Here is a 26849-nt window from a genome sequence, read left to right as displayed (position 1 = left end):
TATAATATCACGACCTCACAGAAGACAGGCGTGAAGTGGAAGCAATTCCGCGTTTCGTCTGATGAGTGTGGTGCCGGAAGCCTAATTTTAGTCCTTTTCCCATTCCAGTCTTTTCTTAATAGGAAAGGATGGGAAGGAAAAGTGGATCTGACGGCGGAAGAGACGCATAGGAAGGGGAAATATCCTCTTTATATGCGTCTCCTTCTCCGTCAATTAAGGGTAGGCAAAGCATTTGCAATTGCGGATGTTTATGGGCAGCGATCGCTTTCCATTACGGTGGATTCAGGTAGCCGCTTGCTTGTTTGCCACCTTATATTATATAAAAAAACGACCATAAGTGACATCAATGAACATGACTAGCTGTCAACGACCACAAGTTACCACTGACCATATGTTGCCACTAACGACCACTAGCATAATAAGTCTTTTTTCTGTTTATTAGATCCTAGTTTTCGTGCATTCCCGTAAAGAGACGGGGAAAACTGCGCGTGCGATTCGAGACATGTGCTTAGAGAAAGATACATTAGGACAGTTTCTAAGGTGAGTATAACAATAAGCAAAAAAAGCAAAAATGACCCTAAATTTCGTCACGCGATTTTAAGCTAAACTATTTAACTACGTCGTAGTCTTTGACTCCGAAAATCAAATAAAAAAATGGGACCCTGGAGCTTATTATAATTTAGTAAAATATTTTATTACATGTCAATACCGGTGAAAAAATGTCCACTGTCTATGTATTTTAAAATGTCTGCTTTTGTACTGGTTCGTCCAGTATATGAAGACGTCTAATACTAAACATTTTGTTGATAGAGAGGGGTCAGCGAGTGTGGAAGTGCTGCGTACGGAGGCAGAGCAGGTGAAGAATCCGGAGTTAAGGGAATTATTGCCGTACGGCTTCGCGATACATCACGCCGGTATGAGCAGGGTGGACAGAACCCTCGTTGAAGATTTGTTCGCTGATAGACATATACAGGTATATTTAATTACTAGATATTGTCCGCGAAGCATTAAAAAAACATACAAAAATACTAGGCATCCCTCGGGAATCTAATATTCGGTTTAAACCATATCCCATGTGTTGTTTGTTTTATTTCTGTGCCAAATTTTAATGAGATATGTTGAAACGTTATAGAATCATAAGTAAATATTAAAAACAATATTAATGTATCCCATGGGAACCATAACTATTTATTGGGACAAAAGTAGCTTATGTGTTCGTCCAGACTATTTTCTACATCTGTGCAGAATTTCATCGAGATCCATTCAGCAGTTTAGGCTACGAACATCCATTCAAACTTTCGCATTTATAATATTAGCAAGATTGTCCTTTTTTATACCTTTCGACCCAACGGGAAACGCACAAAGATGTATGAGGGAATATTAACTAGATGTCTTGATGCCCGCGACTTCGTCCAAGTGAAATTAAAAATATGTAAAACAAATATAGTGATACATAGTTTTTTAATAGTCAAACAATTTTTTTTTAATGGCCCAGTTTTTGAGTTATTTCAATACATACAAAAATACAAATCTTCCCTCTTTATAATATTGGTATAGATATAGATTATTTACTGTTTTCCCAGGTGTTAGTGTCAACGGCGACGTTAGCGTGGGGAGTGAACCTGCCCGCGCACACAGTGATAGTGAAGGGCACGCAGGTGTACTCGCCGGACAAGGGCCGCTGGAGCGAGCTGGGCGCGCTCGATGTGCTGCAGATGTTGGGTCGTGCTGGACGACCTCAGTACGATACTAAGGGAGAGGGTAAGTTAGTTGATGTAACTTGGCATTTCACCCATAAATATCTGAATTTAATACCGGGGTTATAAATCTTTTTGGATATTTACAAACGATTTTTTTTAATATTATATGTTGGTCGCGACTTTCTCCACGTGAAAATAAATAACATGGCCTATGTTACTTACACATAAATTACTTTTCTTAGGGTGAAAACAATTTTAAATCGGCTCAGTAGTTTTTGAGCCTATTCATGACAATCAAACAAAGTTTTCCTCTTTATAATATTAGTATAGAAGTATACGACTTTGACTGATAATCTTTAAGGTAGAAAACAATATAGATCCTATCACGAATATGTTACTACCTTTGAAGGTATGGATTTCTCGGCAAAAGAACTAAAATAAGTGTGTCACACTAATCACTTCTCGCTATTTTTCTGTGTGATATCTATAGTTTAGCCGTGTTATAATTTATATAGTATAATGTCTAACGAAAGTTTTAATAAATTAGTTGATAGCTATATTGTTAATAATTTAATATTACAGGTATCCTGATAACGAACCACTCGGAGCTGCAGTACTACCTGTCGCTGCTAAACCAGCAGCTGCCGATAGAGTCCCAGCTGGTGAGCAAGTTGCCGGACATGCTCAATGCGGAGATCGTCCTCGGCTCAGTGCAGAGCGTGCGGGATGCTGTCACATGGCTAGGTTAGTGTTATATTAGTACAAGCCACTTGTGAACTATGTATAAGACATATGGATTATTTATAAGCCACTTGTGAACTACGTATAAGACATATGGGTTATGTATAAGTCACATGTGAACTATGTATAAGACATGTATTAAGTACTAGCCACGTGTGAACAATGTACAAGCCACGTGTGAACTACGTATAAGGCATATGGATTATTTATAAGCCACTTGTGAACTACGTATAAGACATATCGGTTATGTATAAGTCACATGTGAACTATGTATAAGACATCTATTATGTACTAGCCACGTGTGAACATAGTACAAGCCACGTATGAACTACGTATAAGACATATGGATTATGTGTAAACCGCGTGTGAACTACGTATAAGCCATGTGTAGATTGTAGCTTTTACCCGCGACTCCCGTTCGCACGGAACTATAAAAAATGTAAATAACCTATGTGTTCTTCTAGACTATCCTTTACGTTTATGACAAATTTCATCGAGATCCTTTCAGCAGTTTAGGACACAAACTATAATAAACGTCCTTGAATCTTGTATAGATTATCCATCCATCTAAAGTTACGCATTTATAATGTAAGTAATATGTAAGCCGCTTGTGAATAATGTAAATGCCATCTTCAATTTTTTTTTTAACTTTTATAGTCCGACATTTTTGCATTTCTTGTAGTTTCTTGTAGATCATTTTCAAAATTATACTATTTTCGATAAATCGCGGGAAAATAATTCTTCAATTTGTGAACCAACAACATTATTTACCTGCATCGGGACTTCTATGAAATTTAAGTTGTATTATGTTGTAAGTATGTAAAATAATTTCAGGTTACACATATCTGTATGTACGTATGTTACGAGCACCATCTCTATATGGAATATCATCAGACAAGATGCAAGAGGATACATTACTGGAGTTACATCGAGCTGATTTGATACACACGGCCGCATCGCTTCTTGATAAGTTAGTACTCACTGTTATTGAGTTTTTAAGTGTAGGATTCGATTTTTATATTATATATTATTTATTGCATTGACTCAATCCGCGTTAAATTTATACTAGTCTATACTATTATAATAAAGCGTAAGCACACACTTCTTTGTTGCCTAATGTCAGCAATTACAGCATATTTTTGAATAATTCTTTTTTTAATAAAAAGCCCTACACTTATGTCACGCTTTAGGCTATATATTTTAAACTTAGGGGGTAAATATTTTGGATAAAACCCCTAATGTGGGAAAGAGACCAAAGTTGCTGCCAACATCAAGGAAGCTAAATTGCCTTACTTTGTCATTTGTGTATCATGTCTGTCATTTTGACATTTGCAATTGAATTTGACAAATGTAATCAATAAAACAATTTATAATTTCATGCTAATGAAGTCGCACGGGAACAGCTAGTATTGTAAATAAGAAAGATTTGTATTTTTGTATGTATTGAAATAACTAAACTCAAAAACTACTGGGACGATTTTGAAAATTCTTTCACTATTAGAAAGGTAATTTATCTGTGAGAAACATAGGCTATGTTTTTATTACTTTTAATTTGACGCGGACGAAGTCGCGAGCACCAGCTAGTTAATAATTAAATTAATTAGTATCCTGTGCTGATGTACTACTGAAATCAGTTAAGCCAATTTGGATACGCAGTAAAAAGATCCATCCATCCGATTAATTATTGTGTGTCTAAAACTAGGAGAGTGGTCGCGACCCTCAGGAATGAGGAAACGATCCGGAGAGAGAGAGAGAGAGAACTAGCTGTTGCTTCGTGAGAATTTGTCTATAAAAAATAAAAAAAAAAACAAATCAAGTAGCGTATGTGTTTTCTAGACTATGCTCTACATCTATGCCTAATTTCATTGGGATTGAGTGTTCGAACATTTTGTACTTTTAGCGTTAATTCTAATTTTATTTTTTTTAATTCCAGGGCCGGATTAGTAAAATATGAACGTAAATCGGGACACTTCCAACCGACGGAGCTCGGTCGTATTGCGTCGCATTATTATTGTACGTATGAAACTATGCAATCGTACAATCAGTTGTTGAAACCTACTCTAGGAGAGATCGAATTGTTCCGTGTGTTCTCGTTGTCGGCGGAATTTAAACATATTGCGGTACGAGATGAGGAGAAACTGGAATTACATAAGTTAATGGAAAGGGTAAGTTGGGATAGTTTAACTATACGTCGGTCAGACATTTACGATATATAAAATAGGTAATTTACTACGGTAATTTGTTTGTTTGTAATTTTGACTATCACCAGTAGCGTTAGAGGTTATGTGAAAATGTCTCAAGTGAAGTGTCAACTATACTTAGTTTTTTTGATCTCTTTGATGTCTGCATATAAAGAAATTTAAAGATATGTGTGAAGACGTGGTATAGGTTTAAAGATATTTATTCTCATAAAAAACACAATGTTTCACTTACAATGAGAAAATTTAAATATGTACAATGTAATTGTGAGCTTGCGGGTAAGTACATGATATAGTATAAACACAAAAAGACACTAGGTACACTATTAATTAATATAAATCAAAACAAGCCTTAAAATAATCTAAATTAACATAAATGACAAGTAACTAAGTTATATGTATATACCTATAGGCAACTGAATAGATTTTATAATAGTTCGGCAATAATATGTAACTTAAGTTTATTTTTGAAAATATTAATACTTTTACAATTCTTTATCTCGTCTGGCAAGTTATTAAACATTTGGACACCTTCAAACAAAATCGTTTTATTTCCATAATTAGTTCTTGGAGTAATTGTTTTTAGCTTGTATTTGTTACGTAAATTATGTTTATGATCTCGTTTTTCGAATTTTATATTAGATTTAATGTTGTTATTTGTTATGTTCATTATGAAAGTACAAATTTTAAATTTAAATGTTTGAGCGATATTGAATAATTTTGTCTGAATTTTTGTATGATGAAAATTTTGGTATGAATTCTCTATTAGATTTATTCCGCGATTTTCGGAGGAATAAAAAAATTAAATTAAGTAGCCTATGTCTTCTTCCACACTGTGTTCTACACTTCTGCCAAATTTCATCGAAAGCATTTTAGCAATATAGGTGAGAAACTCTAACAATCATCGATCCGTCTAAATTTTCACATTTATTATATAAGTAAAATTGTTTTAGAAATTATAATAAGTCGTTCTAAAAAGAATAAATAGTTTGGTACGACTTATTATAGTTTGCTATTTCTATTCAATTCGACTATATTCGTGTTTTTTTTTTATTTGAGAGTTATCTATATTTGTACTACTGCATATTTGTAAGTCCAATGTCAGATTTCGCTCAAAATTCTATATGTGTTTACCCTTTTTTTATTGTTTAACTGTTAGGTGCCGATACCAATAAAAGAAAGCATAGAAGAGCCATCAGCGAAGATCAATGTGTTATTACAAGCGTATATATCACAATTGAAGTTGGAAGGTTTCGCCCTGATGGCGGACATGGTGTATGTGACGCAGTCCGCGTGTAGGCTGCTCAGAGCTATATTTGAGATTGTACTGCATAGAGGTACGTTTGAACCAAATTTTAATTAATGTTTCCACAAAATTTTAATGACTATTTGCACAAAAATTTAATGTCTTTCCACAAAATTTTCATTATTAGCACAAAATTTAAATGACCATTTGCACATTTTAATAACTATTTCAACAAAATTTTAATGACCATTTCCACAACATTTTAATGACTATTTGCACTAAATCTAGATGACTTCTTGTTTTACGAGATAAGTAGATTTAAGTAGTTAATTTATTCAAAAATACTCTTGAAAATGGTCTAAGTTTCATAAATATTGTTTTAAAAATGTTGTAACAGTATGTAAATTTAAATTGATTATTGTAAATTTAAAGAAATGGTGTCTGCTTATGTTTTTTTGTTAAATTATTATTTGTTAACAGGTTGGGCGCAGTTAGTAGACAAAACTCTGGCGCTATGCAAAATGGTCGATCGCCGCATGTGGCAGTCAATGTCTCCGTTACGGCAATTCAGGAAGATGCCGGAAGAGGTAATTAAATATCTAAATTATGATTTTACTAACTTTCGCCCGCGATTGCGTCCGTGTGGAAATTATGTAAAAAAAAAAAACATCTATGACAAATTTCTTTGTGATTTTCAGCATTTTATGCTACAAACTCTAACAAACATCCATTTATCTAAACATTTGCGTTTATAATATTAGTAAAATATTGGTAGATTCGTAAATACTTGTCATCAACTTCGGATATTAAAACATCAAGATAAACAATTTTTAAACAAAGTCTTTTTTTTCGCACAGGTGATAAAGAAATTAGAAAAGAAGAACTTCCCATGGGAAAAACTATATGAACTAGGACCTAACGAGATTGGGGAATTAGTGCGTGCTCCCAAACTGGGCAAAATGATACACAAGTATGTGCACCAGTTTCCCAGACTAGAGCTGGCGACTCACATCCAGCCCATCACCAGGTCCACCCTCAGGGTGGAGCTCACCATCACTCCTGACTTCCAATGGGATGAAAAGGTAAGGGTAGGGAAAAATTTAAAAAAATCGTATCAAGTTTCGTTACATGAGTGGGAGAAAAGATGTAAGGTTTCTTTGGAACGAAAGAGAGGGAACATGTTAGACGCAATCCTTTTAGCTCGTTTATGTTTTGAATTGTTGACTTTTTTTGGTTATAAAATCTTGGCCTCTTTAATAAGCATTTAACGTCAACAAGATAGTAAACGCTTGTTTAGGTAGCTACTAACTATATATATTTTTATTTGTCTATACTATCTATACTAACATTATAAACAAGAAAGATTTGTATTTTTGTATGTATCGAAAACTCAAAAACTACTGGGTCAATTTCAAAAATTCTTTCACCATTAAAGGATACATTATCTGTCAGTAGCATAGGCTATACTTTTTTTAATATCACGCATCCGAAGTCGTACTTAAAATTATAAAGAGGAAAGATTAGTATTTTTATATTTATTTGATTCACGTAAAAACTACTGGGGTAATTTTAACATTTTTTTTTCACCCTTAAAAGGTAATTTATCTGAGTATGAGCTATGTTTCTCGTTATACCAGTATAGATTTTAAAACTGTTACGTATTTACAAATATCTTAATTACATTAAATATGTAATTAAGATATTTGTAAATACGTGACGTATGACTTGTGCAATATTTAAAACCAATAATATATGAAAACTATCTCTTTCCAGATCCATGGTCAATCGGAGGCATTCTGGGTGCTGGTGGAAGATGTGGACTCCGAAGTAGTACTCCATCATGAATATTTCCTACTCAAGCACAAATACTGCAGAGACGAGCAACATGTCAAATTATTTGTGCCAGTATTTGAACCTCTGCCTCCGCAATATTTCCTACGAGTTGTGTCTGACCGGTGAGATCGACCTCTGTATTATGTCTTTATGCCGTATACAGGATGTTTGAATTTTAAGAAACTAGCTTTTTTTTATTTCATTTCAACAAGCTGTCGTCCACGTGGTATTAGAAAACATACGAACTATATAAATAACAGAAAGTTACGTATCCCTCGGGAAGCGGACATTTTTGGGGATGAACTTTATCCCATGTGTACTCCAAACTGTTTTATATCTGTGGCAAATTTCAATAAGATATGCTGAACCTAGGCTACAAACGCTAACAAACATCCATCCATCTAAACTTTCGCATTTATAATATTAGTTAGATTACCGACTAAACTGATTGTTGGTCGATTGTCGTACTAATTATAAATGCGAAAGTATAGATGGATGGACGTGTGAAGCCTAAACTGCTGAACGGATTTCGATGAAATTTGACATAGATGTAGAGCAGTCTGGCAGAATGTATAGATTTCTTACATTTTTTTTAAATTCAGGAAACAAAGATAAAGTTTGTAAAAAATGTCACCTTTAAACGCCGTAATGATATTTGGTCATGTAATATTCATATTAATCTGTCCATTTTTATTGGGTTTAAAACTCAATTTGATTTTTTTTTAATTTTAAGTTTGTTTCAGCATTATTCGTTACCTGTTTATTTATTTATTTATTATGGTTATAAAAAAATCACTCTGTATACAATGTGATAATGGTACTTGTCGTTGAATTTTAAGACATCCTGTATATTAACTGATTGTTGAATTCACTCCCTTCTCTGCTATATCTTTAGTAACACAATACTTTCTTTTCTCCTATTTTGTGTATGTGATCTGTCAAAATCACACTAATTCAAATATGTCCCTTCTCTTCCAGTTGGATAGGAGCAGAGACACAATTGCCAGTCTCCTTCCGTCACCTCATACTGCCAGAGAAGAATTTACCTCCCACCGAGCTGTTAGACTTACAGCCGCTGCCGGTCACAGCGCTACGAAATAATAACTACGAAGCTTTGTACAATGAAACGTTCCCGCAGTTCAATCCTGTGCAAACCCAGGTAAAACCCTGTTTACATTCCAATCCAGTACTGTCTAGCGCTGGACTACTGGACTACTGGATTATTAATGTTTATGCATTTGCTGTCGCCTTCAAGTTTTGTAACCTTCTTCAATCAAAGTCCCGTCAAATTAGTTACAGCCGTATCGGAGATTACCAGGAACAAATACGGCTTATGGACAAACAGACAGGCAAAATGTTTTAATTTGATTTTTATTATCAGCAACATAAATATGTCGCGAAATCTGGTATTTTTCTTTGCATATTACAAACAGATGCACCAATTTTATATTACTAGCGTCTTCACCGCGTGAAATTAAAAATTTATAGAAAATGTAGCCTATGTTAGTCATAAATAAATTACCTTTCTAACGGTGAAAAAAATTCTAAAATCGCCTCAGTGCTTTTTTTATTTCAAAACATACAAAAGTACAAATCTTTCCTCTTCATAATGTTAGTTTAGTTACATAATATATACAAACACATATAATGTCTGTCTAATGTTAAAAAAAAACTATATCTTTTGTGAACATGATGTATTATCGTTGTGTTTGTGTCGGGTAAACTCCGGAATCGTTGGGTCCAATTTTTGGAATTTATACTGGAAGATAGCTTTTGTGTGTGACAATGTTAGAGACTACAGTATTTTTAATTTCATCTAAGAAAGTCACGGGTTATCGCTAGTTTTATAAAAAGTATTGCTATTTTTTTTTCTCAGGTGTTCAACGCGGTGTACAATTCTGATGACAACGTGTTTGTAGGCGCGCCCTCCGGGTCGGGCAAATCAGTGATCGCTGAACTTGCCCTACTGAGGTTGTTGTCGACTAACGCGGGCGGGCGGGCGGTATATGTATTGCCTAAAGACGCTCTTGCTGATATAGTGTTCGCGGATTGGTATCATAAGTTTGGTACTAAGTTTAACTTGAAGGTGAGTCAAGTGTACTTTATTATGCATCATCACCATCATCACCACCACCACCATCATCATCATCATCATCATCATCATCACCACCATCATCATCATCATCATCCTTAAGTTAGATGTGACTATGCCATAGTCTTTATAGTAAGCGTCGGTGGCTCAGTGGTTTAAGAACTTGTAATGTACTGGTCTTGGGTTCGAATCCTGCTATACCAATGTGATTTTCGATTTTTTAAACTTCATACGTATTTAAATGACTTACGGTGAAGGAAAAAATCGTGATGCACATATCGGTGAAGAATTTCAAAGATATGTGTAAAGTCAACCTGCAGTGCAGTGTTGACTATATCCTAGTCACCCTTAGGGTGGGCTCCCAGCTCAGTGGGGACGAATAGTGAACTGGTGATGATTTGTCATGATGAGGCCATAGTCAACACTGTCAGTGCGGGTTGACTTTACATATCTAAATATGTGCAAACAATACTTTAAAATACTATAGCTATTTGATTTTATCAAATTAAATATTGACTTAAATGGACAGAGGATGTACTAATAAGGTTTATTTCTTTTCCGATCCTCAGAAACAGTGTAGAAAGGTCTTTTGTCCTGATTCTAATTACAATAACCAACATTCTTATTGTGAAAAACTTATTGAAAAAAAATATTGAGATGAAATTCTATGTGAAGTTTATGTCCAGTTCAGTTTACATTATGCCAGTCTAGTGAATAGAATAGAAATTATTGACACAAAAAAGAACTAAACGAAATACACGCACTCTAAAGACAAAATAGATTCCAACGCTGGTTTGAATCTGGTGCTGGTTGGATCACATTATGCTAGTACAGTAGGATTGCACGCATTCCAGTGCTGGCATAACTAATGTAAACTCTCTACTGGCGATATACATGCCAGGCCATTGCAACTGTACTGGCATTATGTAATAAAATGTAAATTTACGATGTTTTTATTGATTTTAATATATTTTGATATTGTCAGGTTGTACAACTTACTGGAGAGACGGCGACTGACCACAAGCTGCTGAACAAGGGTCAGATTATCATCACCACCGCGGAGAAATGGGACGTACTGTCTAGACGGTCGGTATTTTTAACAGCTTTCTTCCGGGTTAACTAAAAAAAAAAACAAAAGCATGTAGCCTATGTGTTCTTCCATACTCTAACAAGCATCCATCTATCGCTTTACGTAACTTTCGCAATCTTACTAATATTATAAATGCGAAAGTTTAGATGGATGGATGTTTGTTAGAGTTTGTAACCTAAACGGCTAAACGGATCCCGATAAAATTTGGCACAGACGTAGAGGATAGTCTGGAAGAAAACATAGGCTACTCACTTTTGTTTTTTATTTCACTCGGACAGACCCGCGGGCGATAGCTAGTTATATTATAGTTTGTCTATTTAAGATTGGTTAGTTTGTTCTGTATATCCTATTATTGATGTTATTGATTCTTTTATTTTAAGTAACACAAAATACTTTAAGTTATAGAGGTTTTAAGTTATCAAGAGTCCATGTTTTGAAGGTTTTGGGTTCTGGGAAGGGAACACATTTTTTTTTGGAGTTACAGAGGTTTTTAAGTTACCGAGGTTCTACTTAAGATAGTGCGAGGCTTTTTTTAATTTGTAGTAAATGTGTGCAGATGGAAGGTCCGCAAGAGCGTGCAGAACGTGTCGCTGGTGATCGTGGACGCGCTGCAGCTGCTGGGCGGCGAGGAGGGGCCCGTGCTGGAGGTGGTCTGCTCCAGGATGCGCTACATCAGCTCGCAGATAGGTAGACAATCTATTTGTATACTGATTTTAATGTCTAGCTATACTAATATAATGAAGATTTGTATTTTTGTATGTATTCGATTCACTTAGATAGATTTACACTGGGTAGATTTTAAAAATTCTTTCATCATGAGAAAGATAATTTATCTGTGAGTAACATAGGCTATATTTTTATCTATATTTATTTTAATATTATAAAGAATTTTTGTATGTATTCGATTGACGTAAAAACTACTGAGTCGATTTTAAAATGTCTCACCATTAGTAAGGTAAATCTGTGAGTAACATAGGCTATGTTTTTATCTTATACTAATATTATTTTTACCCCCTAAGTTTAATGGCGTGAAAATATATAGCTTAAAGCGGGAAGTATGTGTAGGTCTTTTCATTAAAGAAAATATTATTAAAAAATATGTTGTAATTGCTGACATCTTAGGCAACAAAGAAGTGTGTTTACGCTTTATTATAATAGATAGATTAGTATGACAAAATCGTCTATTTCAGGTCGTCCTATCCGTATAGTGGCACTATCTCTGCCGCTGGCGGACGCACGCGATGTATCCCAGTGGCTCGGCTGCAACTCCAACGCCTCCTTCAACTTCCACCCCAGCGTGAGACCGCTGCCGCTAGAGCTGCATATACAGGTCACAGATCTACTTATATTGGACACGAGATAGTACTATTTATTCATCAGACTAGTATGAAAAAGTAGCTTATAATATGCCCGTCTATGTCAGCTGCCCTTAAGTGCAAGTCCCGTCGAAATCGGTCCAGACGTTTCGGAGGTTACACGGAACAAACACGGCTCACAGACAGACAGACTGACAGATAAACATTTTTGAAACGCGATTTTCATTATCAGCAATGCAAATACATCTTCCCGGAATCTGGATTTTTTTTTTGATGTTACAGACACTCCAATTTTATTATATGTAAAGATATAGATAAATAAGGGGGAACTAGCAATTACCTTTTTTTATTCCAAACAGAATGTATTATCCTGTAAAAGTGGTATCGTTTTTTAGTAATATATGCACGTTTCTAGGCATTGGTTGCACCTTAATACTTCGAATCTATACTAATGTAATAACGAGGAAAAATTTGTATTTTTTTATGTGTTGAAATAACTCAAACTACTGGACCGATTTCAAAAATTCTTTCGCCATTAGAAAGGTATTTTATCTGTGAGTAACATAGGCTATTTCTAATATACATTTATGTACAGGGTTTCAACATATCCCACGCCGCGTCTCGCCTGGCAGCGATGACTAAACCGATATACAACGCCATCTGTCGGTTCGCGGGCACGAAGCCGTGCGCCGTGTTCGTGCCCTCGCGCCGACACGCGCGCCTGCTGGCAGCTGACCTGCTGGCGCTGGCCGCAGCTGCTGGCAGGTCAGGCAGGTTCCTGAGAGCAAGGCAGGATCTGGTGAAACCCTTCCTTGATAGGGTTAAGGATAAGGTGAGTTTTCAAGTCTGGGAAATTGATTAAAAGATTAATTTGTTAAAGATTAACACTTATTTAAAAAAAAGTGAATAGTCTATGTGTTCTTCCAGACTATCTACATCTATGCCAAATTTCATCAAGATCCGTTCAGCAGTTTAGGCTACAAACTCTAACAAACATCTAAACTTTCGTGTTTACAATACTAGCTTTTGCCCGCGATTTAGTCCGCGTGGAATTAGAAAAAACAAAGTGAGTAGCCTATGTATTCTTCCAGACCATCCTCTATATGTATAACAAATTTCATTGAATTCATTTCAGTCCTTTAGGTTACAAAATCTAACGAACATCCATCCATCCATTCATCTAAATTTTCGCGTTTATATGATTAAGGGCCTGTCCCACCAAATTGTAAATTGTCAGATAACAATCCAACGTGTAAAATATATGATGGAAATATCAGATTTTGTTTCTTTATCTGACAGTGACGTCTTCTCTCATAGACAGGACTTTAATATTAATAATAAACATTTAATCAGTTCCAAAACACTTTGCAACATAATACAACATAATATACGTAAACAAAAAAAAAAATCAACTATTAATAATCAAAACTAATGACAAGAAAATAAACTAAATATATAGACATTTTAACTATGCGTTTTATTGGGAATCCTTTATAAATAAATGCTCGCGATTCGCCCACAAGGAAATAAAAAAAATATTAAAAATACTCTTTATGTTACTCAGTGATAACATAGCTTTTTTTATCTTCCAGATGTTAAAGGAAACTCTAGCAGCCGGAGTGGCATATTTGCACGAGGGCGTGGAGCCGTCCGACCGGCGGCTGGTGCAGCAGCTGCTGGAGTCGGGCGCGGCGCAGCTGTGCGTGCTGGCGGCCGAGCTGGCGTGGGCCTTCGCCGCGCATGTGCACACTGTCATCGTGGCTGACACGCATGTGTGAGTTCACCTATCCAAGTTTCTTTCGCCAAAATGGCGAAGCAACCTCTTATAGACATCTGCAATTACGGATGCCTACCCTTAATCGACAAAGGAGATCACAGAAACTGGATGTTTCCTCTTTCTACGTGTCTCCACCGTCAAATCCATGTTTTCTTCTCATTTTTTCCTACGAGAATAAGGTTAGGAATGAAAAGGAACTAAAGTTGGGCCTCCGGCACCACACTCATCAGACGTAACATAACCTGGATGATTCCTCTTCCTATGCGTCTCCTCCACCGTCAAATCCACGTTACCTTACAATTCTTTTCATATAAGAAAATAGCTGTTCCCGTGCGGCTTCATCCGCACAAATTGAAATTATGAAAATTTTATTTTATTGTTTACATTTGTCAATTTATCAATAGCAAATGTCAAAATGACTTGACGCTGACGAACCATGGCAATCTTGCTTCCTTGATGTTGGACTTATGGTCTCTTTCCCACATTAGGGTTTTTATCCAAATTATTTACCCCCTAACTAATAGCGTGAAAATATATGGCCTAAAGCGTGACGTAAATGTAGGGCTTCTTATTAAAAAAAGAATTATTTAAAAATATGCTGTTATAGCTGACATCTTAGGTAACAAAGAAGTGTGCTTCCGCTTTATTGTAATAGTATAGAAAGTTTAGGAATGAAAAGGGATTAAAGTTGGGCCTCCGGCACCATATTAACCAGACGTAACGCGGAATTGCTTCCACTTGACGCCTGTTTTCTTTACAGATACAACGGCAAACTGCACTCCTACGAGCAGTATCCGATAACGACGGTGCTGCAGATGTTGGGTCGCGCGTGCCGCCCGCTGGAGGACGATCGCGCGGTCGCAGTGCTGATGTGCGCTGCTCACCACAAGACCTTCTTCACCAAACTGCTAAATGATTGTCTACCGTTGGAGGTAACGCTTACTAATACTTTGTCTTCGTGCAAATAAATATATTACTTTTAACAGTGGTAGTGCCCGCTTTAACATCTTAGCACTGCAGGGCTCGCCCCCAGTAATACCACGACCACACAGAAGACAGTCGTGAAATGGAAGCAATTCCGTGTTTCGTCTGATGAGTGTGGTGCCGGAGGCCTAATTTAAGTCCCTTTCTCTTTACCACCCTTTTCTTATAAGGAGAGGTTGGGAAGAGGAAGTGGATTTGACGGTGGAGGATATGCATAGGAAGGGGAAATAACCTCTTTATGTGCGTCTCCTCCTCCGTCGGATAAGGGTAGGCAACGCATCTACAATTGCGGATGTCTATGGGCAGCGGTCGCTTCGCCATTTTGGCGGTTATAGCTGGCCGCTTGCTCGTTTGCCACCTTATGTTATAAAAAAAAAAATATAGCTGTTAGTAACATAAGATATATTGTCTAATGGTGAAAGTGTTTTTCAAACCGCCCCAAAGATTTTTGAGTTATTTTATTACAAATCTTGCCTTTTTATAAATACTGTTATAATGAGGAATAGAGGATGTTTGTAACCTAAATGCCTGAACGGATCTCGTAGATGTAGAGCATAGTCTGGAAGAACACAGGATACTATTTTTTTTTTAATAACCACGCGAAAGGAATCGCGGGTGAAAGTTAGCTAGTATAATTTTTATTGTATAAGTTGAGAAACGAGCAAGCAGCCACCAGAATTCGTTAAAATAGCAAAATAAAAATAACTATTTACTAACTTTTGCCTGCACTGAATTTAAAACTTAAACTACTTAGTCTATGCGTAGTTCTTGTTTAATTTTTTGTACTGAAACCATAAACAATTTCTTTTACAGAGCCACTTGGACCACAGACTGCACGACCATATGAACGCGGAGATCGTCACCAAGACAATAGAGAACAAGCAGGATGCTGTCGACTACCTCACCTGGACCTTCCTCTATAGAAGATTGACACAGAATCCTAATTATTACAACTTGCAAGGAGTCACACATAGGTAAGAAACTGCACTTTGTAACCGGAGTTTAGCAAAAAAAACTGTAACGACCGCATTTATGCTAACTAACTGTTGCCCGCGACTTCGTCCACGCATTATTAAGATAAAAAAGTAGTGTTCCCTTCAGTGAAAGTTCGGTCGAAATTGGCCCAGCCGTTTTAGAGATTTCTCGGAACAAACGCGACTTGCGGACAGACGGACAGACAAAATAAATTAAATGCAATTTTCTTTTGATATTGCAAACAGACACTCCAATCTTACTAATATTATAAATGCGAAAGTTTAGATGGATGGATGGATGTTTGTTAGAGTTTGTAGCCTAAACTGCTGAATGGATTACAATGAAATTTGGGATACATTTAGAAGATAGTCTGGAAGAACTTTTTTCTCAATTTCACGTGGACGGAGTCGCCGGCGAAAGCTAGTTTAATTATATCTAAACTAATGTTATAAAGAGGAAAGATTTGTATTTTTGTATGTATTGAAATAATTGTAAAACAACTGGACCATTAATTTTTTTTTCGCCATAATAAAGCTTGTCAGAGAGTAATGTTATCAGTGAGTAATATAGGCTATATTTTTTAATTTCACGCGGACGTAGTCGCGAGCAACATCTTGTGAATAGATAATTACTTATTTTCAGACATCTATCGGATCATCTATCTGAGCTGGTGGAGACGACACTATCAGAACTGGAGCAGTCGAAATGTATCGCGATTGAGGACGAGATGGACGTGCGGCCGCTCAACCTCGGCATGATCGCCTCATACTACTACATCAATTATACTACTATTGGTATGTTACTGATACATTGAATAACAGCAGTGTAAATAAGCTTAGATTTAAACTATTAACAGCGTGAGCTTGAGCGTCGGTGGCTCAGTGGTTTGAACACTTGACTTGTAATCTACAGGTCTTGGGTTCGAATCTCGCTGTACCCAATGTGATTTTTGATTTTTCGAATTTTCATATGTACATAATTAACCCGACGTTCTTACGGTGAAGGAAAACATCGTGATGCCTGCACATATCGGCGAAGAAATTCAAAGATATGTGTGAAGTCAACCAACCTGCACTTGGCCAGCGTGGTTGACTATGGCCTAGTCACTTACTTAGGGTAGGCTCCGAGCCCCATCTGTGGGGACGTATAGTGAGCTGGTGATGATGATAATGATGAACTTTAACAGTGGTAGAGCCCGCTTTAACATCTTCGCACTGTACGGCTCGCCAGCAATATACCACAGACAGGCGTGAAGTGGAAGCAATTCCGCGTAAAGTCTGATGAGTGGTGCCGAAGGCCTAGTTTTAATCCCTTTCCCTTTTCATCCTTTTCTTAAGAGGAAAGAATGGGAAGGAAAAGTGGATTTGACGTTGGAGGAGACGCATAGGAAGTGGAATTGTCCTCTTTTTATGCGTCGCCTCCGTCAATGAAGGGTAGGCAACGCTGCAATTGCGTATGTTTATGGGCAGCGGTCGCTTTCCACTTAAGTAGATTCAGGTGACCGCTTGCTTATATTATAAAAAAAAACTTGTTTATAAAATGTCTTTAAATTATAATCTTTCGTTACTTACTGCGTTGGCGCAGCGACCAAAAGTGGGTCTTGCCTCCGACACGAGAGAGCGCCATTTCCTTAAAGTTTTCAAATAAATAAATCTGACAAAATTTGTTAACTAAAATTGTCATACAAGTATCAAGACAATGAAAACTCATAAAATCCACAGAACTGTTCAGCCTGTCGTTAACCAGCAAGACGAAGATCCGAGGTCTTCTGGAGATCATATCCTCGGCCGCGGAGTACTCAGACCTCTGCATCCGACACCGAGAGGAGAACATCATCAAGACATTAGCAGCTAAGTTAGTATTCCAAAGACATAGGAAATATATAGACTAGACGTTGTGAACATTTTTTCACCGGTAACTTCTTTGAAAGGTACCATGTCAAGTTTAGTGCCACCTCGTGTTTGTATTGACATGTTATAAAACATGTTGCAAAATTATTATAAGCTCCATCTTTTGTTATATAAAGTAAAAAATGGAACTAAAAAAAATGCAAACATTTAAATATTGTTCAATATCTATTTGCAAGTAATTTAAATGCAATTAAATAATATTGACATGTGGTTAGGGAGTGCAATCTCGTTCTCGCGAGATCTTGGCCTTTTTAGCGAGATGTAACTAATACATCTTTATTTAAAATTTATTTACACAACTATATACAAAACTCAAAACTATCTCGATCACATTCTTCCTTTTTTATATATTTTCTTTTAAACAACGATAAATGCCTTGGTGGCCAGTATGCAACCTCTTTGACTGCTTGTCAGCCAAAGAGGTTGTATTTTGCACTCAACACGAGATTGAACTCGAACAAAAAAAAGACGAAATCTCACGAGTTTAACGAGATTGCACTCGAGTATAAAAACGTCTTATTCGAAGCGCGAACTGACGTGGAGTTGCGATATGTCGGTTTCGGTCGCCGATAAGGTGTTTCTCAGATTCGTTCGTGCTTTATTTGCAAAAACACACCAAACTGCCTCTCGCGAGAACTCGAAATTGTCGAGTATTGTTACACATAAACTCGTGAGATCTCGCTTGAGTTCGCGAGATTTTCATACCCTACATGTGTTTATAAGGATTTATCTATAGTTAGTGACGTATTAAAAAAAATCCAATTCAACGCCCTCTATATTTTTGTATCTGCTATTCAGAGTGCCTCATAAACCTGCCGCTGGTGCTGGTGCCGGTGCCGGTGCGGGTGTGCGCTACAACGACCCGCACGTGAAGGCGCACGTGCTGCTGCAGGCGCACCTCTCCCGCATGCAGCTGCCCGCGGAGCTGCAAGCTGATACAGCTCTCGTACTCACTAAGGTATTACAACGATTTAACGACTCCTTAGATATTTTTTTATAATATAAGGTGGCAAACGAGCAAGCGGTCATCCACCGAAATAGAAAGCGACCGCTGCCCATAAACATCCGCAATACACAATCTGCATATAACTCCAAATTGTACCAAACTTTTTTTAAGTATACTTCATTACTATAAAAACAGTCCTGCAAAGATTTTTTTACAATATAATGTGATTTAGTGGCAAAATTTAATCATTTAAAAGTGTATTTTTTCAAATTCCCTCGCTAAGTTCTAAAACGCACACTATTGGTCGAAGCAAGTGGCTTATCTAATATGGCGTCGCTGTGTTGATAATACACAGTTAATTTTAGTCCCTTTCCACCCTTTTTTTTAGAGGAAAGTATGGGAAGGAAAAGTAGATTTGACGGTGTAGGAGACGCATAGGAAGGGGAAATGTCCTCTTTATGTGCGTCTCCTCCGTCAATAAAGGGTAGTTTTAATTCGTCTCTATGCTTTTTTATGTGTGTTACGGCATAACTCCGCCGCTAGTGGACCGATTTTGATAATTCTTCTTTTATCCGAAAGGTAGTGCTTGCAGGTGGGTCCCATTTTTTTTGTTTGATTTTTTTTCTTTACTTTGTAAAACATTCCGGAAAAGTTGGTTTGTACTCTTTGTTAATAAACTGGTGTGAAATTCCAGGCTATCCGTCTTATCCAGGCGTGTGTGGATGTGGTCTCCAGCAGCGGCTGGCTGGCTCCAGGTGTGGCTGCGATGGAGCTGGCTCAGATGGTGACGCAGGCGATGTGGGCGAAGGATTCTTACCTTCGTCAGCTGCCGCACTTCACACAGGAGATGGTGCAGAGATGCTCAGAGAAGGTAAACACTGGATTGAAGACCCCCTTTCCCCATATTTATGAAGTGGCATCATCACCAGCTCACTTTACAGTGGTAGTGCCCGCTTTAACATGTTAGCACTGCAGGGCTCGCCCCCAGTAATACCACGACCACACAGAACACACGCGTCAAATGCAAGCAATTCCGTGTTATATATAAAAAAAGATGTACAATGTGACTGAGATGTCGATGAGGTGATGAGATGTTACGACCCTACGGGAGTAGGATGAGGGTGATGAGATGTACAAATATACTGTATGTCAGGGTGTGGAGACGGTGTTCGACGTGATGGAGCTGGAGGACGCGGCGCGCGGCAAGCTGCTGCAGCTCTCGCCCACGGAGATGGCAGACGTCGCCAGGTTCTGCAACAGGTATCCTAATGTGGAACTCACTTATGAGGTAAGTTGTATTAACTGTATCACTTTTACAAATAAACACAAAGCAAGCATACAAAATAAATCAAAAATTTTACTAATATTTGCTTATACTCAGTTTATTCCTAAGTTTAACTTTATACCGCGTTCTTTTGTAAGGCTTATTTTATTTTATTTTTATTATTTGTAAGGCTGTAAATATTAAATCATACTAATACGCAAAAGTTCATATAGATGTTTGTTTATTTGTAGCCTAAACTGTTGAACGGATCTCGATGAAAGTCATAGATGCAGAGCATTGTCTAGAAGAACACATAGACTACTTACTTTTTTTAAATTCCACGCGGGCTAAGTCCGGAAACTAGTTTATAGATATCTTTCGCCCGCGACTTCGCCCACATGGAATTTAAAAAAAAACAAAAGTGTGTGTCCTATCTATTCTTTCACATTATCCTCTACATCTATGCCTAATTTCAACGAGATCCGTTCAACAGTTTAGGCTACAAACTCTAACAAACATCTACACTTTCGCATTTATAATATTAGTATGTTGATCATTGGAATTTTCTTAAATTGCGAAATGTAGAAATTATCCAAATTTCCCTAAAGTTGAAATTCTTTATTTCACTTTTTAATCATTTATAAACTCAAAATGTTTATTGTAACAGAAATATTATGTACTAGCTTTCGCCCGCGACTTTGTCCTCGTGGAATTTTAAAAAAAAACAAGAGTATGTGTTCTTCCAAACTATACTCTACATTTATACCCAATTTGATTGAGATCCGTTCAACCGTTTAGGCTACAAACTCTAACAAACATCCATCTAAACTTTCGCATTTATAATATTTATAAGATGGTATGTTGATTGGTTTTTTATATATTTTCAGGTTAAAAACGAACGCCGTTTACGCGTAGGCAAGCCGATAGTGGTGGAAGTGTCTCTCGAGAGAGAAGACGAGATCGTTGGACCTGTTATTGCGCCGTTCTTCCCGCAGGTTAGAAAAAATTATAAAACGTTCATTTTTACTAATTATACGTATTCAAGTATTATTGTTAAGTTAATTTACACGTATTTTAGTCATAATTATCTCGCGACACCACTGATAATTTAGCTTTTTAATAATGAAAGAATTTTTTTAATCGGTGCAGTAGTATTTGAGTTATTTCAATACATGCTAAAATATAAATCATTCCTCTTTATAAATTAGTATAGACTATCTTTTGCCCACGACTTCATACGGATGGAATTTATTGAAAAAATAAATTGTAACCCATGTGTTCTGAGATCGGTTAAACCGTTCGAAATATCTACTAGCAAACATCCATCCATGTATAATTCCTTATTTAAACTAGTCAAATATAAAAAATAGGACAGAAACCTATTGGCTTTTAAACTTTTCACTTATATTTATAAGTTTTTAAAATCAATTATTTAAAAATAAACCGTGTTTTCCATTTTCTTAATAAAAACATTATTTCCTTTACAGAAACGTGAAGAAGGCTGGTGGGTGGTAATCGGTGAACCTAAGAGCAACAGCCTCCTCTCCATAAAGCGTGTCTCGCTAGGGCGCTCCGCCCGGCTGCGGCTGGACTTTGTGAGCGGCGCTCCCGGCCGCCACACGTACACCCTCTACTTCATGTCAGATTCATATCTGGGCGCTGATCAGGAGTACAAGTTTACTGTGGACGTGGATGATGCGCCGCAGACTGATTCTAGCGATTCAGAATAAAATTAATTGGCAACACTAAAAATTGCCAAAGACGGTATGTGGCAACCTTAGATTTTATTAAGATTGTTTGTGACAACCCTACAAATTCTTTAAGATGGTATGTGACAACCCTAAAAATGTGACATGATTTCAATAGTGTGACAACCTTGAAAACTAGGTAAGGTCGAATGTAACAACCCTAAGTATAAAAGTTAAAAAAATAAAAGAGATATCCATAGAAAATGCTTTTTTTTCACATGACCAAGAGTACCTACTTAAAGTGCCTAGTCATAAGTATTCCAAGACATCCGTAGAATTTAGTCCTAGTAGTAAATAAAACACCAAAATGTAATAAAAAAGAACATTTATTATGAATCATTTTATGCAATAATCATTACATTTAACTTTCCAAGATTACAAGGCCTTTTAGACCCTGTAAATAACATACAAGGCTTTTTAAACCCTGTAAAAAAGTGACCTAGAACCACATAGCAATGAATTATGTACATTTTTTATCTACATGAGCTCTCATATGTTCTCTCAATGTATAACTTCTTGCATAAGATTTGCAACAAACAGTACAAGTATATGGTTTTTCACCAGTATGTTTTAGCATATGTTTTTTCAAGCCGTGGTTGGTAATAAATGCCATATCACATTCTGTACACTTTTTATTCTTATTTCCATGAGTTTGTCTTATATGTGTTGCTAAATAATGCTTTATGTTATATTCTCGATAACAAATAGGACATTTAAATTTATATGTTATGTTATGTTCTTCGGACATATGTTTTATTCTTGCATTATAATGTTTCATTGGTTTTAAACATATTTGACATTTGATTATTCTTTTAGAATGTGTTTCCATATGATTTGTTATAGATATTTTAGTTTTTAACACTTTCCCGCATTTTTTACAAGGATAAGTGCCATTTTCGTGTGTCCTTTTGTGTACTTTCAGACGTTTTGTGTTCAAAAAAGATTTTCCACAAACATCGCAAATGCAATTAGGATAATGTTCGTTCAAATGAGTCGTTAATGTTCTGAAAACGTGAAACTCCCGTTTACATATGTGACATGAATATGGACTTGAATTGACTTTATAATCCGCTATACATTCTGTGTAAATAATTTTATTGTGTACTTCGACAAGATGGCGTCGCATCGTATTGACATCTGTCAATGTCAAACAGCAATGGCGGCATTTTAGGTTAGAAATGTCGATTTGTAATGACCTTGGATAGCTTTTCAATTTATTTAACTCTGTATCAATATCTTTATGGTTGTTTGAAGTGTGTTTTTTTAATGTATTTATATCCATGAAATCTTGAAGGCAGAAAAAACATTGGAACCAACTCTTGTGATGTCTAAATGGACAGGCTGTTGTATCTTTTAGTACTATGCTGCATGTTAGAATGACGCGTTTTCGTTCTGATATTCTGTTTCGAACTTTATGTACTGAAAAATTAAATAAATAAATAATTTTCTAACTACCTTCATATCATAAACTATGATATTTCTATCCAATCAATATATGGAAGATTTTCATCAAAGACAAACTGTACATTTTTTGGTACTTATAAATTCAGAAAACATTTCATAACATTTTAATAGATTTTCCCTTGACTTCATTAGTACGGAATCTATACTATTATAATAAAGTTTAAACACAAACTTCTTTGTTGCCTAAGATGTCAGCAATTATCGCATATTTTTGAATAAGTCATGCTTTAGGTAATGCATTTTCATGCCATTAAACTTAGGGGGTAAATATTTTGGATAAAAACCCTAATGTAGGAAAGAGACCATAAGTTGCTGCCAACATCAAGGAAGCAAGGTTGTCATGATGTCATGTCATTTTGACATTTGTAATTGATAATTTGACAAATGTAAACTTAAAATAAAGTTTTCATAATTTTATGTGGATGAAGTCGCACACTAGCAAGTTAGTTAAAAATAAAACTAATTAAGTATTCTGTGTTCTTCTGTAAGATGCAGAACATAGAACATAGTCTGTGCTATGTTCTGCATCTATGACAAATTTCAATTTGTTAGGGCCTTTCGAGATATCTAGTAACAAATATCCATCCATACAAACACATATACAGCTTTGAGATATCTTACTACCTTATTTAGGAAAACCAAATATTAACCATATTTACCTCCTATTATATCGTTTTTAATATCTTTTTCAGCTTTTCCAGGAGTTACACTTTTCTCTTGACAAGGAGTTTTTATTAATTCAGATATAGGAATATCGGAGTCATACCCAGGATCTATTTCTCCGTTCTCACTCTCTGCAATAGTTTTAAATACTCTTTTATTTCTTATTCTGTTTCTTGTTTGTTTCAGCTTGAGAGATGATTCTAGGTTTTTTTCTGATACTGATTTTGTTTTGAGGTTTCCAGCTGATACTGTGGAAAATATAAATATGTCGCAATCAGAAGAAATTAATTTGAATTTAAGACCTAATTTAAATCCCTTTCTCTTTACCACCCTTTTCTTTTAAGGAGAGGTTGGGAAGAGGAAGTGGATTTGATGGGGGAGGAGATGCATAGGAAGGGGAAATATCCTCTTTTTGTGCGTCTCCTCCTCCGTCGTATAAGGGTAGGCAACGCATCTGCAATTGCGGATGTCTATGGGCAGCGGTCGCTTCGCCATTTTGGCGATTTCAGGGGGCCGCTTGCTCGTTTGCCAGCTTATGTTATAAGAAAAAAAAAAGACATAACTAGAACACGAGCGCCGCCAAGCGACTTTTGAGAGAACTTAGATCATTCTGAAAATAGGGATTGTTGCAAGATCATTGTTTGAACGATATGAGCTTGGTGGGTCGATGATATCCTGACTAAAGAGTATTGTAAATGTGTTCCTGACATTTGACTTTACCCATGGCCGCTCACATGTGATCTCGAGTAGTAATGATTCTGATATTGTGCTAGCTCAAGCCGACAAACATGTTGGCTAAATTCTGACAAATCAATACTAATATTATAAAGGGGAAAGATTTATATTTTTGTATGTATTGAAATAGTTAAAAACTACTAGGCCGAGGCTTGTTAAAAACATTTTGTCCTCTTAAATTTAAAAAGAATAAAACACAATTAACTAATATACTAACCAGTTTTGTTGGATTCTTCAAATTTTACATTTTCTTTTATTGAGGATATACCTTTAGTTGCATTTCCTAAAACAAACATTTATATGGCTTAATGGGAACAAAATAAAGCAGCGATCGTCAGATACATGTCCCCAATGAGAGGTTCAGAGCCAACCCTATGTGTGATTAGGCCATAGTCAAAAACACTGGGTTGACTTCATAAGCAGATCACACAATTGATTTATAAGTTGGCAAACGAGCTAGCGGCCACCTGAATCCACCGAAATGAAAAGCGACCGCTGGCCATAAACATCCGCAATTGCAGATGTCTTGTCTACCCTTAATTGACAGAGGATGAGAAGCACATAAAGAGGATATTTTCCCTTCCTATGCGTCTCCTCCACCGTCAAATCCGCTTTTCCTTCCCAACCTTTTGTCTTAAGAAAATGGTGAAAAGCGAAAGGGACTAAAATTAGGGCTGCGGCACCACACTCAGCAGACGAAACGCGGAATTGCTTCCACTTCACGCCTGTTTTCTGAGTGGTTGTTGTATTACACCGGGCGAGCCGGCCCATTCGTGCTAAGATGTTAAAGTGGGCTCTACCACTGTTTGAATGTATAAAAATGGATGCCTCTGACTAAACTGTTCCACTACAGTTGTGTGATTATCAATTGTTTCGCAGGCAATTCTACTGTTTAGTTGGACAAGTAGCAATTTAGTAGTGTGCACCTTCATATAAGATCATAGGAATTAGTCAAAGGTGTGAGCTCTAAATGTACATATGGAATTCAAAAAACGAACATGAATCCCATAGTAGGATTTGACCCTAGAATAAAATTTTTGAATCATGTGGTTGAGGGTTCAAATCCCGCCACTTGATTATTGTTTTAGCACAGGACTAGAGCATAGTAGGAATGGTTGAGAAATGTAAATCAACATACTACTAATATTTAAAAAAAAATCCCCAAGCCATTAACACTATGAGTACAAAATTACTATTATAGAACAATGTGCAAATAACATTTCAGCGGAATGCCATTAATGCAATTATGAGTACAATATCCAGCTGTAAATGGGGAGGAAATTAAATTCTTTGACTATACCTGTATCTTGGAAGCAGAGATCTAACTGCCTCTCAGCATCCAATACTTGCTTCTTGAATGCAGTGGCCTGTCTCAGCTGTGACATGCACAATGTGCATATCATCGCTCTGCCATGGTCCAGCAGCAGCTTGGGAATTCATGCTATAAACTTACTAATACCATCGGTATGGATTTACTTACTTTAATACAATTTTAGTCAAAAGATTTACTAACTTCTCGAAGAATGAATGTGTTCTGAGAGGACTACAAGGTGCATCAAAGTTATAAACCATATTTCAAAATTATTTAAGGTAATATTTATATGAAATAAAGAGATAAATAGACCATAAGTTTATACATATATACTTACAGAAATCCCATATGTTTCTTGTAAAATATCAAGATAAATTTCTTTAACACCAGATTCAGAAAAATAAGATATGGTCATGTCGTAAGTTCCACTAGCCGCTAGACAGCACCGGCATACATCCGGCCGAGAAATCCACGTTTTTGTGTAATCTAAATTCATTTTTATTCATTAACTCTGAAAATTGTTATATATCAGTGTTTTGTTTTTTTCTTAACAAAACTGACAGATGTTAGTGTTTATAACCAAATGTCAAAACTCTGACTATGGGACAAATCGATTTATTTGAAATTTAATGTTCAGTGTTTTAATTTTAAAACCAAATTAAACCACTCGAACATGGTCCAATCCGCTGAGGGAGAACCATAAATAAGTGGAAGAAAAAATAGATTTAAATTATTTCGGTTTTCGAAAACTAACCTCAGGAAGATATTAATGTAATTCTATATTAAAAAGATTTCAATGTAATTTTATATTTACAATTTCACAATTTTGAAGAAGATAAAAGATTAAAAATATCG

At 36.3% G+C, this 26849-nt stretch overlaps 2 protein-coding genes across 5 annotated transcripts in view; one reads left to right on the top strand and one right to left on the bottom strand.

Annotated features, from left to right (window-relative positions):
- The window catches only part of LOC106103898 (putative U5 small nuclear ribonucleoprotein 200 kDa helicase), a 34454-nt gene extending 12430 nt beyond the window's left edge, over positions 1-22024 (top strand). Inside the window, exons 16-41 of the mRNA XM_013283809.1 lie at positions 443-540; positions 811-973; positions 1584-1761; positions 2283-2444; positions 3276-3411; positions 4375-4606; positions 5799-5976; positions 6366-6472; positions 6743-6967; positions 7659-7840; positions 8697-8877; positions 9595-9804; positions 10796-10896; positions 11457-11587; positions 12091-12230; positions 12812-13048; positions 13809-13990; positions 14754-14925; positions 15791-15951; positions 16595-16746; positions 17674-17806; positions 18661-18820; positions 19503-19679; positions 19962-20096; positions 20960-21067; positions 21560-22024. Coding sequence (XP_013139263.1) covers positions 443-540; positions 811-973; positions 1584-1761; positions 2283-2444; positions 3276-3411; positions 4375-4606; positions 5799-5976; positions 6366-6472; positions 6743-6967; positions 7659-7840; positions 8697-8877; positions 9595-9804; positions 10796-10896; positions 11457-11587; positions 12091-12230; positions 12812-13048; positions 13809-13990; positions 14754-14925; positions 15791-15951; positions 16595-16746; positions 17674-17806; positions 18661-18820; positions 19503-19679; positions 19962-20096; positions 20960-21067; positions 21560-21802 — 4284 coding nt within the window. The 3' untranslated portion in view covers positions 21803-22024. The remainder of the gene's footprint in view (positions 1-442; positions 541-810; positions 974-1583; positions 1762-2282; positions 2445-3275; positions 3412-4374; positions 4607-5798; positions 5977-6365; positions 6473-6742; positions 6968-7658; positions 7841-8696; positions 8878-9594; positions 9805-10795; positions 10897-11456; positions 11588-12090; positions 12231-12811; positions 13049-13808; positions 13991-14753; positions 14926-15790; positions 15952-16594; positions 16747-17673; positions 17807-18660; positions 18821-19502; positions 19680-19961; positions 20097-20959; positions 21068-21559) is intronic.
- Positions 22025-22128: 104 nt separating this feature from the next.
- Positions 22129-26604, bottom strand: LOC106103904 (zinc finger protein 62 homolog). 4 transcript variants are annotated; one of them, XM_013283814.1, is made up of 5 exons: positions 26332-26604; positions 25983-26109; positions 24900-24965; positions 23944-24195; positions 22129-23239 (listed from the first exon to the last, which is right to left on the bottom strand). In XM_013283814.1, the coding sequence occupies exons 1-5, from the start codon at positions 26488-26490 to the stop codon at positions 22281-22283; spliced, it is 1563 nt and encodes a 520-aa protein (XP_013139268.1). In that variant the 5' UTR covers positions 26491-26604; the 3' UTR covers positions 22129-22280. The 4 variants fall into 4 exon arrangements, with proteins under 4 accessions (XP_013139268.1, XP_013139270.1, XP_013139271.1 ...); XM_013283816.1 differs by having other exon boundaries at positions 25983-26130; positions 26332-26423; XM_013283817.1 differs by having other exon boundaries at positions 25983-26123; positions 26332-26423.
- Positions 26605-26849: the final 245 nt, after the last annotated feature.

Source organism: Papilio polytes, unplaced genomic scaffold, assembly GCF_000836215.1.
Source record: "Papilio polytes unplaced genomic scaffold, Ppol_1.0 DF823693.1, whole genome shotgun sequence".
Classification (NCBI taxonomy): domain Eukaryota; kingdom Metazoa; phylum Arthropoda; class Insecta; order Lepidoptera; family Papilionidae; genus Papilio; species Papilio polytes.
The sequence above is the reverse complement of the archived record's forward strand: the minus strand, read 5'-3'. Positions and strand labels throughout refer to the sequence as shown.